The sequence below is a fragment of the Oncorhynchus clarkii genome, chromosome 18, assembly GCF_045791955.1.
Source record: "Oncorhynchus clarkii lewisi isolate Uvic-CL-2024 chromosome 18, UVic_Ocla_1.0, whole genome shotgun sequence".
Lineage (NCBI taxonomy): Eukaryota > Metazoa > Chordata > Actinopteri > Salmoniformes > Salmonidae > Oncorhynchus > Oncorhynchus clarkii.
In genome coordinates, this window is record NC_092164.1 from 21,403,105 (window position 1) to 21,417,898 (window position 14,794).

At 43.5% G+C, this 14,794-nt stretch overlaps 1 protein-coding gene across 2 annotated transcripts in view; it reads left to right on the forward strand.

Annotated features, from left to right (window-relative positions):
* LOC139373187 (gamma-aminobutyric acid receptor subunit gamma-3-like) overlaps positions 1-14,558 on the forward strand; it is a 42,284-nt gene extending 27,726 nt beyond the window's left edge. Inside the window, exons 6-9 of one of the 2 annotated variants that reach the window (XM_071113366.1) lie at positions 5,082-5,219; positions 7,248-7,400; positions 10,379-10,587; positions 11,720-14,558. In XM_071113366.1, coding sequence (XP_070969467.1) covers positions 5,082-5,219; positions 7,248-7,400; positions 10,379-10,587; positions 11,720-12,001 — 782 coding nt within the window. In that variant the 3' untranslated portion in view covers positions 12,002-14,558. Of the gene's footprint in view, positions 1-5,081; positions 5,220-7,247; positions 7,401-10,378; positions 10,588-11,689 lie in introns of both variants that reach the window. The other variant, XM_071113365.1, reaches the window with a different exon arrangement.
* Positions 14,559-14,794: the final 236 nt, after the last annotated feature.

Here is a 14,794-nt window from a genome sequence, read left to right on the forward strand (position 1 = left end):
GCAGGCTTTCGGTGCACCATAATTGGGAGCTTTATCTTGGCCAGGTCGCAATTGTAAATGAGAACTTGTTCTCAACTTGCCTACCTGGTTAAATAAAGGTGAAATAAAAATAAATAAATACATTTTGGAGATCAGCTGGAGCCGATGCTGCTTGACAGAATTGTTAGATGAGTCTATTTGCTGAGCCCAATCTGATATTTAGAGTGGCCTAGGTAAAAGCCTTGGCAGCTGAGACTGCTGCAAATCATGCCTGCCTGCTTCACCATGAAAGACCAGGGGCCTCATTTATGAACGTTTATAAACGTTGCGTAGGCGCAAAAGAAGGTGTACGCCATTTTCTAAGCAAACGTTGAGATTTATAAAAAAAAAAAACTTGACATGAGAATGTGCGGTCCTCCACGGACATTTTGACCCATGCGTGCGCACATAACTTGGAGAAACTGCGACCCCGATGGCAGAAATTGATACCATTGTGTAAAATAAATCAAAAATATTACACCTCATGTATTATATATGAAGAGTTCCCTGGAGTGCACAAAAAAAAAAAAACATGATTTAGGATAATAAATACAAACGGAGATATCTGTTTTTGCAAAAGAACCCCTCAAATATGTTGTACAGTTTAATCGGGAATCATATTTCATTGGATCTGTAATTATTAAACAATAGTTGCATGTTGTGACATTTGTTTTCATAAATAAATGTGCACAGTTTGTGTACAGTTTCATATTTCATATATGTTCGTTGCGCAGAACTGTCAATGTGATTTTGGCCCAGTCATTGTCAGTTACAACCAGGGTATTTACCACACCTGAAGGTGTTACGCAATTGGGTATCTTTGACAATCAAATGGGTGGGTATAAAAAGGCATGCAATTACAATGCATAATGACGCACAATGGCTGCTGTTGGAAGATGTGGCGAATGGAAGAATTCAGAGAGAGCTAATTTTCAGAGACCTGCAAGATTTACTGGCCAATGATGATGATGAGTGGCGTATGAGCCGGTTCCGATTGCCAAGAGCTGTTCTCTTGGATCTCTGTGCTGTAGTGGGCCCAGCTTTACAGAGAAGCACCCGCAGAAACCAAGCCGTGCCTGTCCCACTTCAACTCCTTGGCAACCTCGTTAATAGCGTCGATGGTGTCCCTTTGCGTTTGCAGGACTGCATCTGTGAGGACACGGCCGCCGGAGGGTTGTGACGCACGAGGTGCGGTGGAGACGCCGGGGGGTGGGCGCACTCAGCTCCTGCTCAGCTGCAGAACCACCGACCCCGCTGGAACACGCAGCGACTAAAAATAGATGTCAATTGTTTGTAAATAAATGTGTAAACACAACGACAATCCATTTGGTTTACTCTTTTCAAACGAGGGAATACGAATTAATACCTGGGTCATCCGGTGCGACTTGCATGTCCGTGTCCACCTCCGTCACTACTCCACTCTGGAGGGACTCCCCTATAATACTGGCAATCGCTCATCAAGGGGCTTGAGCTCCGGTGGCACAAACACTTTGTCTGTGTAAGGCTATGCGCCTTTTTGGCTTCCACTTTAATGTTGGATAACGTCTTATTTCTGAGAGAGTCTGACGTTCTGAGCCAGCGGCATTCACAGCGTCCGCCATTTGCTGACACTGAAGCCCCGGGGCAGCAGGGTAGCCTAGTGGTTAGAGTGTTGGAGGTTCAAATTCCCGAGCTGACAAGGTACAAATCTGTCGTTCTGCCCCTAAACAGGCAGTTAAATCCACTGTTCCTAGGCAGTCATTGAAAATAAGAATTTGTTCTTAACTGACTTGCCTAGTTAAATAAAGGAAAAATAAATACAAATTGTAATTCCCACACTTTTCCACCAAACAATGTATTTTTTCTTGCTTCAACCTCCCCTACAAGATCTTCCGTTTCACACTGGGTGAAATGTCTTTTTTTTAACCTTTCTGTCGGGATTTGTTGTCATGCAGTCAGTATGGATGAATATTAATTAGGAGTGTTTCACTATCTATGGGCAACTATGGGCGTTAAAAGGGTAGGACAAGACGTGCGCTCACGCGGGGCAAATTTCGAGTTGACTGTGATTTATAAAGGGAAACTGGCGTGGGAAGTGCGTGCACACTGTTATAAATCAGAATATTTTTGTGCATAAGCACTTTCTGTCACTACCTCTAAATGGAGCGGACATATACAGTAGCTCGACTTTGTTTGACAAAGGTCCCTGTCCCAGGCAGCTCAGTCATGCCCACTAGGACCACACAACAGACACACTTGGTAAACTGTCACCCAGACCCTGAGAAGTATGTTGTCTATAGTATCCATGGAAGGCCACAGCCTGAGAGGGAGAAGTCAAATTTTGCTGCACCCAGTGTTGAGTTCCAGAGGTTCCACATTGACAAGGATGGTGTGCGACCAACCCAGAATAAGGTAAAGGCCATAAAGGCCTTCTTCCCAGAACAAGTCTGAGCTCCAGTCGTTTCTGAAGCTTCTCAACTTTTACAACTACTTCCGGCTTAATAAAGCTACAACCCTGGCATCGCCTACTGGACCCGGCCGCTCCCTGGAGTGGGAACGACACTCATGAAGAAGTCTATAAAGAGGCTAAGCAGCTGCTGCAAGCAGATGGGCTGCTAGCCCACTGATGATAGAAAACCCCTGTTACTGGTCTGTGAGGCGTCTCCATATGGGCTCGGTGCCTTGTTTAGTCATGTGGAATCTGATGGTCGGGAGGCACCTGTGTGCTACGCATCTAGGACCCGAACTGTCACTGAACAGTACTCTGCACAGCCGGATAAATAGGCCCCATGCGAACATTTTTGCTGTCAAGAAGTTCCATCAGTATTTGTGAGGTCGCCATTTTGTGGTCTACACCAACCACAAGCCCTTGCTGGGCGTGCTTCATCATATGAAGCCCATGCCCCAAAAATATTTTCACTTGCATGGTCAGATGGAGCCTGATACTGGGACCCCATAGTTATGAGCTCAGCTATCATCCAGGGAAGCAGTTGGCTAATGCAGATTCCCTGAGTTGCCTGCCACTCACTACCTCTTTGTCGAGGCACCATCTCCAACAGCATCACTTCCCAGTGAGGTGGTGCCTCGACAAAGAGGTAGTGAGTGGCAGGCAACTCAGGGAATCTGCATTAGCCAACTGTAGTTGTAGCATTAGCCGGAAGTAGTTGTAAAAGTTGAGAAGCTTCAGAAACGACTGGAGCTCAGACTTGTTCTGGGAAGAAGGCCTTTATGGCCTTTACCTGAAGCCCTTCTCTATGCTTCTAGGATAGCCGCACTGACCTTCAAGGACCCTGTCCTGTCCCGAGTTCTTCGCTGGGTGCTGCATGGATGGGCCTCTGAAGTTCCTGGCAGAGAGTTTGGGCTTTAATGGTATCGTCGGAACGTGCTGTCGGTTCACAAGAATTGTGTGTTGTGGGGCAGTCGGGTTGTGGTACCTGGCCTGGCGAGGGATGGGGTCCTTTCCATGCTGCATGATATGCATCCTGGAATAGTGAGGATGGCCTAGGATGAACATTTAGGCTGTGGTGCGCAGCTGTGTCACCTGTCCGGAGTCACACCATGCTCATCCAAGGCTGCCTTGCACCCATGGGAGTGGACAACAAAGAAATTGTTGTCTTCATATATACTTTTCTGGGCTATTCAAAGGAAGGACTTTTCTCATTATGGTAGATTCCCATTCAAAGTGCATGGAAGTAGCCATGGTCATCTTGATGCCCTCTGGTGCTGTAATAAGTACCCTCCATTTGCTGTTTGCCATTCATGGGTTGTGTGACGTCCTGGTGTCAGATAATGGAGCTGCCTTCACTTCTGCGGAGTTTAACGAGTTCGCTGGGCGGAACTGAATCGGACATGTCACCACAGCCCCATAACATCCGTCCTCCAATGGCCAAGCTGAACACATGGATCAGACAACCAGGGAGGCTCTGTCTATGATCTCGGTGGGTGACTGGCAGACCTGATTGTCAAGAGTCCTGCAGTCTCAACATGTTATGATGGCCTCTACTGGGAAGAGTCCAGCCGAGCTGTTAACGAACAAACGGTTGACAACTGCTTTAGATCGGCTGCACCCGGACATGACAAGTGACATGCGTCTAAGGCAGGAGGGTGATGCAGACAGGGGGGCCGTGATCATTTAAGGCATTTTCTGCCTGACGAGTCTGTGTACATGAGGAACTGCTCTGGAGGCCCTATGTAGGTCCTTGCAGTTGTGGAAGAAGCCACTGGACCGGTCTCTTACAGGACTCGGATGCCTGACGATCAAGTGTACCGCCGCCGTGTGGATCAGCTGCAGGGCCACGAAGCTGCAGCCCCCTTTGCTGCCCCCTCTATCATTGGCCTGGTTGCCCTGGACACCACGCCTTTAGGAGGAAGTGCCAACTCCAGAGCCAAACCCTGATACCCAACTTGCAGCTGAGCCCTAGCCTAAACATAGCTTTCTGCCTCCTCGTTATTGTACTTTCAAGGCATAATAGTTTCTAAGATATTGACACACACTCAGCACACTCCACATCATCTCACCAGCGTTCCTTTGTTGTAGCTTTTGCTAGTGTGAATAACATTGTCGCTTTGTGTGTGCGTGAGAGACACACCTCATAATAACATGTTAATGGGATACAGTTCACCTGCTTGAAATCATCAGAGCACAATGAGGTGGTTCATTTCCGTTGCACGGCTTTCAAATTAGATTTCACAGGCACACACACACTTCTGTGAAAAGTGAAGGTCAACTCCAGCATCAACACAATGCTCTCTCACAGTAACTCAAAGTATCCTATTACACCCTGTTGTGCTCCTTTTCATCTGCTCTTACAGCACTTTACTATGGCCATGTTTTTTACTTTTCTAACGGTCTAATGGTGCTCTACTCTATACTGTGTGTCCGTGTGTTTATGTGTGTGTGCTGTTCCCATATTTAGGTATATTTAACAGTATGCAATTAGGGGGTTTTACAATACATACATAGGAATTTGTCCAGTAAGACCCATCAAACAATAAAACATGTATTGGTCAGATTGAAGCATAAATCTTATTTTATTAGAATGAAATGCTACCATAGGGTCACTGTGTGTTTACTTGACTTACAGATGGTTACCCCAAGGATGAAATGATTTACAGATGGAAAAGGAACTCCATCGAAACCTCAGACCAGAAGTACTGGCGCCTCTACCAGTTTGACTTCATGGGCCTGCGGAATTCCACAGACGTCCTAAAAACAACAGCAGGTACAGCAAATGAGTTACCGTACATTTAATACCCAAACAGCTGACCTTCTATTTTTCACAATCAATCAAATAAATCCTCATCACAGCCCTTTGTTGGCTCCTGTGTTCGCCATCCAATTTCTCTCTGAATTATTAGATACTGACTCATAAAAATTCCAAGGAAAAAGGACAAAGTGTTATTTTTAGCTGTTTTTTAATCAAATGGTCTACATTTACTGTAAATTATCTGTCATATTCTCCTGTCTATTAGCAGGGGGAGACAGCAGGAATTACCAGCTGGTGTCTTGAGGTCTGGTGCCACCACTCTGGCTTAAGTCAATTGCTTTTCCAGTCTTTGTAAGCTATTGCATTGCAAAGACAATTGCTTTGCCAGTTTTGCAAGATATTGCCAGAGAGCAAAGACAATGCCTTCTCTTGGAAGATAGTCAAGATATGTAGTATTATTGTACCATGGAAATGACAAAGACAGCATTTGGCAGGGCAGAAAACAGGTTGAAATTGCAATTAGGAGTAGTACTCTGGTAGTAGACTAAGAAGTAGTAATTTGGTAGTGGATTTAGGAGTCGTACTTTGGTAGTAGACATAAGAGTAGTACTGTGGTCGTAGACTTAGGAGTAGTACTGTGGTAGTAGACTTAGGGGTAGTACTGTGGTAGTAGACTTAGGGGTAGTACTGTGGTAGTAGACTTAGGAGTAGTACTGTGGTAGTAGACTTAGGAGTAGTACTGTGGTAGTAGACTTAGGGGTAGTACTGTGGTAGTAGACTTAAGAGTAGTGCTCAGGGAGTAGACGTTGTCTTTATCATTCACTGTGTAATGAAAAAGGGCACAATGAAAGTGCATTTACCTGTCTTCATAATTCATTGTGACATTTAACATATTGTTTCTCTGTAGATTGCTTGAAGCTCATCAGTAGTCCCCTCTGGTATAAAGGCAAACATATTTTTACACAAACCATCTGGATTAAAGATTCAAAATATTTAATTATTCACTTAAATGATTTTCAGAGTCCTAGGATGTGGTTTGGTTTTAATACTGAATTCTACATCTATTTATTTGCAACAATCATTCCTTGCGACGAAGGTCGTGTTTTACAAACAGGTATCTAATTATACTCATGAGTGGTGCTTGCTGGAATGACTTTGTAATACATTTGTAATGCATTCATGACAGCATTGACGACTCATGTAGCAGCGTTTCAAGGGGCTGATGAATTGATCTCATGTATGAATCCTCAAGCTGTAATTAACCCACATTGACCCTATTCTCAAATTTCATAGGTGACATTGTTCATGCTGTACTTTATTCGTCTTGAAAACTCATGTGATCCAATAAATGATGTGTTCTACGTATGGTGCACTGTGATACAAGTCCACGTTCTGAGTGGAGAACTCATGTGAAAGCCAGAGTTCTTCCACAGATCTTCCTTCAGTTCTATTCAAGGAAATTAGACATTTCTCATCTTGTTTTCCCTTTTTCTTGACTCCCAGCTTGCATCATGCTGCATGATGATTAGCTAGCTTGCTCCTGCAGCTAAAAATAGCATGTCATTAATTTACATCTCAACAAACTCTGAAAACAAAGCGCTAAATGTCTTCTTCTTGTTTCTCATCCAGCATGAAATGAATAGGTATTGTGCTGTAGCGTGGTAATGAGGACAGCGAGTGGACAGTTCCCATGCCACCGTGCCATCGGGGACTTCTGGTTCTACCGCTGTTATATCTGCCTCCTTTCTTTCTATTGTTACAGCATCCCCTCTTCAAAACCCACCAAAGTAGACTCCCTGAAGCATTGTGTATGGTGCCTTGTTCTGTGGTTCCCCCTGATGCTAGCTCTCATGATTATCTCTCTCTCTCTGTCTTTCTCTCCCCCCCCACGCTGGCTTGTTCTTGTTCCACCTGACGCTCTGATTGTCCCTCAATCTCTTCTCTTTCTCCCTCCCTCCCTCTCTTCCTCCTTACCTCGCTCCCTCCCCCTCCTCGCCCCTCACTCCATACACATCCCTCCTCTTTATTCCCCTCCTCTCCCAGGTGATTATGTGGTCATGACAGTGTACTTTGACCTGAGCAGGAGAATGGGTTATTTCACCATCCAGACCTACATCCCCTGTATCCTCACCGTGGTGCTCTCCTGGGTCTCCTTCTGGATCAATAGCGATGCCGCCCCCGCCAGAACAGCGCTAGGTACCTGATCTGAAGAATACCATTTGACAGGATACATACTGATATTATAATAAGTAGATGAAAAAACCCAAGGGTTCAATCAAACCTGTTCCACCAGTGTTTATGTAGTGTACTGTATGTGTTCAGCAATGACTACCTCTGCATGTGTTATTCTGAAAGGAAAAAAATACATCTGAGTCTAGCTGGTTTGTTGAAAAGATGGTTACCAACTCTTGGTACCACAATGGAAGATTGCATAAAAAAATCTATATTTTATTGTTTAGACTAGAGAGCAATCTGCATGTGTTTATGCAATGTTATGCTTTCAAGATTCTTGTACCGTCTTATTGTTTATGCGACGTGCTTGTAATTTATCAAGGCTTAACAATTACCTTTTTGTTTACGTTTGCAATTCATTCATGATTTTTTTCCCCCCCCGATGCATGCTTTCCATTAGTGCATGTACATTCGTCTGGATTATGTTGTTGAAGGTGATTGGGAGTTTGAGTTGAACTTTGCGGTAAGTACGATTCAATTCCTCCAGGCAGCTCTTGTAGCGGACCTTGATCAGGTCATTTTTTTTTGTCTTCAAGATCAAATATATCACATTTAGTCCAAATTACAGTATTCACATTATACTTGGCTTTTAACTAAGTGACAACACAAGCACATTTGCAATGGTGGTTAAACAAGTCAAAGCCTGAAGTGTATTAACGAGTCCGATTCATCACCAAACCATCCTTGAACCACCACAATCACATCGAATAGTCTCGCTCGACCCTCTTGCCACCTGTTACGGCACAGTACAAAGATAAGCCCGGAAACATGTTTGTCTTTCCCCTTGCTAACACGCAAGAATGCTGTCTGTAGGAGTAAAAATAAATATCCCATTCTCGTTGATAAAATAAATGATTTAGTATCTATTCTGGGGCATGAAAGCGCAGCGATGATTTTTCCGGGCCTTCCCGCTGATCGATCAGCGGGTTGAAAAGAAAGAGGAGTGATAAGGAAAATGGGCTCTGACTGCAAAGAGCAGGAGATGTGTCAGAGTGGCTGGTGGTGGTGGTAGGGGGCTAAGGAGGAGGCAGGTGCTGACATGCAGGTGTCCCCTGAGGGTGTAGTGTGGTTGGGGGGGCAGTGACGGGGTGTAGTGGGTGACATTCCCAAAGAGCCAGGTTCACAAGGGCCACCACAGATGGTAATGACTATCAGGCTATACCTGACAGGGAGTAAGGGCCACCACAGATGGTAATGACTATCAGGCTATACCTGACAGGGAGTAAGGGACAGGGGATGCTCAGTTCAGTGACTTTCTTTCTCTCTCTCTCTTTCTCTGTCTCTGAGTCACGACAGCACTGTAGACTAATATCTTTGTACAATGTTCTTTGTATCTGTATTATTTTCTATGTGTTGTATCTGTTCATGTGACATCTATGGGTATTTTTTAGTTTTTTACCACGATACCTTTTTCTCATTCATTACATTTTTGCCATTTTATTTGGAGGAACCAGTTGAAGGTGCTCTGACACCTTTGCCTGTTTGAAAGTTATGAAGAACCTCTGCTGACTAAGTGCCAAAAGTATGTATAGAAGGTAAGGGAAATAGGTGAAGGTAATCACCGTGGCCAGTAGAGTCTGAAGGAAGGAAGGGGGGATTGAGTATGAAATATCAGCTCAAAATAGATGGGGCCTTCTGGTCTCCATGGTAACTGCTTGAAAACAGCACAACATTCAGTCATCAAATGAGAGGTTCCTGGTGATGTGCATAAAAGAGTGAGAGAGAGAATGTGTGTGTGCGTGCGTGCGCATATGAGTGTGCGCGCATATGAGTGTGTGCGGGTCACACCCAGCATTTTATATCAAAGGCTCTATACATGCAAAATCTCAGCTGGCACATTCAGCTCACTTTTCAATATACACACTGAGCAAAAATATAAATGCAAAATGTAAAGTCTTGGTCCCATGTTTCATGAGCTGAAATAAAAGATCCCAGAAATGTTCCATAGGCTCAAAAAGCTTATTTCTCTCAAATTTGGTGCACAAATGGGTTTTACATCCCTGTTAGTGAGCATTTCTCCTTTGCCAAAATAATTCATCCACCTGACAGGTATGGCATATCAAGAAACTGATTAAACTGATTAAACAGCATGCTCATTACACAGGTGCACCTTGTGCTGGGGAGAACAAAATGTGCACTTATGTCTCAAGTTTTGAGGGAGAGTGCAATTAGCATGCTGACTGCAGGCATGTCCAGCAGAGCTTTTGCCAGATAATTTAATGTTAATTTCTCTACCATAATCTGCCTCAAACGTCATTTTAGAGAATTTGGCAGTACATCCAACCGGCCTCACAACCGCAGACCATGTATAACCACGCTAGTCTAGAACCTCCACATCCGACTTCTTCACCTACGGGATCCTCTGAGGGGTGGTGCTGAGGAGTATTTCTCTCTGTAATAAAACCCTTCTGTGGGGAAAAGCTCATTCTGATTGGCTGTGCCTGTCTCCCCAGTGGGTGGGCCTGGCTGCCAAATGTGTGGGCCTACGCTCTCCCAGGCCCACCTATGAAAAATCCATAGATTAGGGCCTAATGAATTTATTTAAATTGACTGATTTCCTCATATGATCTGTAACTCAGTAAAATCTTTGAAATTGTTGCATGTTGCGTTCATATTTTTGTTCAGTATATTTAAGCGCTGACAATGTATTAATGTAAACGTCCATTTATTTCTAAAGTTAAAACTACATAGAGACACAAACTACCCTCATTAATTGATAAAAATATCTTAACATATTTGCAAAATATATTCAGACTACTGCCAGAGAAAACTATTGCCACCGTTTTGCCAAGACAGATATCAAATAGTTAGTACCGGGTGGCAGGTAGCATTCAGTTTTGGAGGTTAAGAGTGTTGGGCCAGTAACCGAAAGGTTGCTGGTTTGATTCCCTGAGCCGACTAGGTGAAAAATCTGTGTAATGACGCCGACTTTGTCCTTTCAGGTATCACCACTGTGTTGACAATGACCACCCTTAGTACAGTGGCCAGGACGTCCCTACCCAGAGTCTCCTATGTGACGGCCATGGATCTCTTCGTCACTGTGTGCTTCTTGTTCGTCTTTGCGGCCATGATGGAGTACGCCATCCAAAACTACTACGCCTACAGGGCACAGAAGCCCCGCTACAACAAGACAAACAAGACGCAGAGACTGGTGAGCTTTTCTCCATACAATGTAATGGTGTACCTTTCCTCCGTACAATGTAATGGTGTACCTTTCCTCCGTACAATGTAATGGTGTACCTTTCCTCCGTACCATGTAATGGTGTAATGGTGTACCTTTCCTCCGTACAATGTAATGGTGTACCTTTCCTCCGTACCATGTAATGATGTAATGGTGTACCTTTCCTCCATACGATGTAATGGTGTACCTTTCCTCCGTACCATGTAATGATGTAATGGTGTACCTTTCCTCCATACGATGTAATGGTGTACCTTTCCTCCGTATGACGAAATGGTGTAACTTTTCTCAATGCAGTGTAATGCTGTTATAGACATGGACCGAGGTTGTTTGTGTTGTCACAGTCAATAGCTCTAGCCATGGTAGCGATTATGGTCTCAGTGGGTGGAGGTCTAGTCCATCCTTCATATCTCCATCCTCTTGCATCAGTCACACTGTGCATGGGCTGTGATAGTATTACAGTCAGTGGCTCTGACCTGCATGGTAGCAAATCGGGAGGTTGCCCCCCGGTGAGGGTTGAGGTATGGTCCATCCACCATCCTTCATATATCCATCCACTTGCACTGCCGACCGGTCACACAGTGTACTTGGTAAATGGCGTGTCATAGCCTGTCATGTCATGTCGTGTAATGCTGTCGAGCCAATGAGTGAGTCCCAGCTTCGGTAGAGCACTAAGCCGAGGGGTTCTATCTCATTGCCTGCCTGGGCTATGACAGCGTCCTGCTGGGTGTGGGAGGACACGGCCCGCTGCGGAGCTTTAATGCATGACAGCACAGCTCCACTCACAACGTATCAGATCTTTTTCTCTCTTCATCTCTTTCTCTCTGTCTCTTTTCATCTTTCCATCTGTCTTTCTCCCTTGTTTGCCCACATGTATTTCTTGTCTCCTGTCTGGCTTTAGTTGTCCCCCAGCCCCCTCCCTGTTGCCTCACTCTCTCCCTCTCAGTATCTAATTATGAGGCCTTCCTTCCTCTTTCCCCTCATCACGTTTCTTGCCCCCCCCCCCCCCCCACCCCACCCCCACCTTCACTCTCTCACCCTCTCTTTTTCTCCCTTTATCGCTTACGCATCTAAGGAGATGGCCTTCCTCTGTCCCCTCCCACAGACCTACTCGATGCTAGACACGGGGCCCAGGTCCCCCACGACTGTGGTTCCATTGAACAACAACTACTCATACTGGCAGGACTATGAGGACGTGTACGAGTGTCTGGACGGGAAGGACTGCCAGAGCTTCTTCTGCTGTTACGAGGAGTGCAAGGGGGGAGGGTGGAAGAAAGGACGCATCCATGTCGACATTAAGGAGCTGGACGCTTACTCGAGAGTCTTCTTCCCTACGTCGTTTCTCCTGTTCAACATCGTCTACTGGGTCTCTTATCTCTACCTTTAGCAGTTTCAGTTGGATTTGATAGAATTCGATTGGACAAATATGGAAAGACTCAAATGGGAAGAGGAGATGTCACAAGACATAAGATGTCACACAGTGGCAGCTTTGTGCACGTTGACACTTGATTGGTTGGTGGGTTAGTGTAACCAGCCAATAGACAGCTGTGAGACACTAACGCCAGGATGCTAGCCAGATAAGAGATAATGAAGCATCCACAGTGCCTTCTTCAGGAAGGGGCCATCACCTATACAGAGGTGCAATAAGGGCACTAGAAGCTTTGAAGTTTTTTCTACATAGGTTATCCCACATACGCCATTTCAACGCATGCTATACTGTTCATTAAAAACAATGAAAAGCTAGGGGGGACTGCACTATGAAATTATTCTATTGTTGCTTTGTATTAATTAGTCAGTTGCATAGTCATTGCAAGCCATTTGACATATATAGAACCTCAATATGATTTATTTTAGGCACCAACGGGGTCTTAAATATTAGGTCATTGATAACATTGATTTGGTTTAGATTAATATACATTTATATCATAAACATTTGAATGATGTTTTCTACCAAGGGTGATGTACAACAAGAACATGCATAGTATACCTTACAACAACACTATAACATAATAATTTAAAGATGAAAATAGTTATTTTGTAAAATAATGTATCTAATAAACTTTTCTTTTGTAACATAGTTTTCCAGACTATTTGATAATTAAATCAATTGTCTGAGGACAAGGTATGGTAAGGTTTCAAACTATAGTGGTATGGAGATAGATGATGTTGTTGAATTAATTTACAGAATCTGGACATACATTTATCTCCATACAGCAGGCCGACAACACATCATAGGCTAAGGGCCAGGGTAGCATTTGGGTCAGTACAGTACTGTATATATTGTGCTCGTATTCAGTACAGTACTAATAAAAAATGTATGGTTTCACTCCAACAACACTACTGCTATTTTCTTGAGCAAGAACATGTGTAATTCATGTTATATCATACAGTAGCTGTTGTACCAAAACAGACAACAACATCACAAATAATTGTAAAAGGTGTGTTTATGGAGTTAAAAATAGTTTGATTTACTGTACTGTAAGTAACACTGTTGTTTCTGCGGTGGTTTGACTTAGAAGTATGGTAGAACCCTGTATTCTATGTTTTAAGAGAACGTATATGTGAGAGATGTTTTCATGCTATTTTCATAGTTGAATGTAGATCATACTTTAGACCAACAACAAATAGTGGTTTTCAACTCTGTATAACAACACAAATATTGCACTTCATAAGTGTCTTAGTTTGATATAATGTATTTACAATAAATCAAAGACTATTTTCTAAGTCTGATGGAACGCACCCTTTTGTTACAGCAGATCTGAGAGAACCACTGTCTAGGTACAGCTATGCTTTTTAGAGAATTCAGTCTGTGGTATTGCTTAAATTAATAAAACTATCTTTGCTTAAGGTCTGGAGTGTGTGTGAGTGTGCTTAAGGTCTGGAGTGTGTGTGAGTGTGTGTGCATGTGTGTATGTAGGTCATTTGGATCATTAGCAAACTGATCTTTCTTACACACTTTAGAGTTATTTAAGATGGAAATATATTTCAACGTGTAGGAATGGTTTTTGTCTCTGACGTGGTTTTTATAGCCCACTTCAAACCTCACACTGTGCATCCTGTTGTTTCGAAGTAAGGAGGCAAGTCAATGAAAAGTCATTATGTACAATAATCACTTATTAGGAAGTAGGCTAAGGAAATCCAAAACAGACCCTTTTATTCCCACAGAAGGAAATTAATTCTACACACGATTCATGTCTATTGCAGAGTAGATCATTATACAATTAGCATCCCCATATAGAAATAACCGGAAGTTATTGTTCAGGGCCTGCATTCACAAAATGTCAGAGTAGCAGTGTAGATCACATGAGATCATATACACAAGGGACACCTACTCTGAGATACTTTTTGAATGCGGTCCTGGAGCTCACCACAGAATATTGATACCCCTGGTACATTGATACCCCTGGTACGTTGATACCCCTGGTACGTTGATACCCCTGGTACGTGTTGGGGAATAATCAGAATTGGTTGGTAACATAGGTAAGATGTTTTATATTCATCATATGTTTGTAAGTTACTTCTCATCAGAATGTGTTTGTATAATACTGTGGCGGGGTTGCAGTATCTGTTCTATGTCAAGACTAAGTTGCTTGGGCCGGAGAGAGGGGAGAGGTCAAGCGTGTATCTCTTGGCTCCACAATGTCTGTGTGCCAGTCAGTGTGTCTCTGTGATCTTGTCAAGATAGGATGGATTTGATATATGCCTGTTGATATGGAGGATTGGTTTATGGTTCTGAGTTTGAGAAAATAACATAGTTTAGGAGACAAAGCTGAACGATAAATTATGCCTATGCTGTCTGGCTATGTGTGTCTTTGTTATAAAGGATCTCAGTAACAATGTGTGAGGGACTCTCAGAGAATTCATTGATAGACACTGAATTGATCTGAGAGTCACAGGGTTGTGATAGAGCTCATATAATTAAAGATGGACTTTGTGATAACTAACTGACTTGTGTGTGGTTTGCTCTCATGATTTGGTAAATAGAGGAAATTTCCACGACATATGTTGATACCCCTGGGTGAGATCTGCAAAAGTGCGTCACTGTTAGACTGACTGTATATTTGCTGACCTAGATTGAGACAACACTGAGTATGATACTACAAAGAGAAGGAAATCAGTGGAACGCTATCAAAAAGTGGATGCAGTGCTGAGAGGGAACTCAATCAAAAATAGTAGTCTA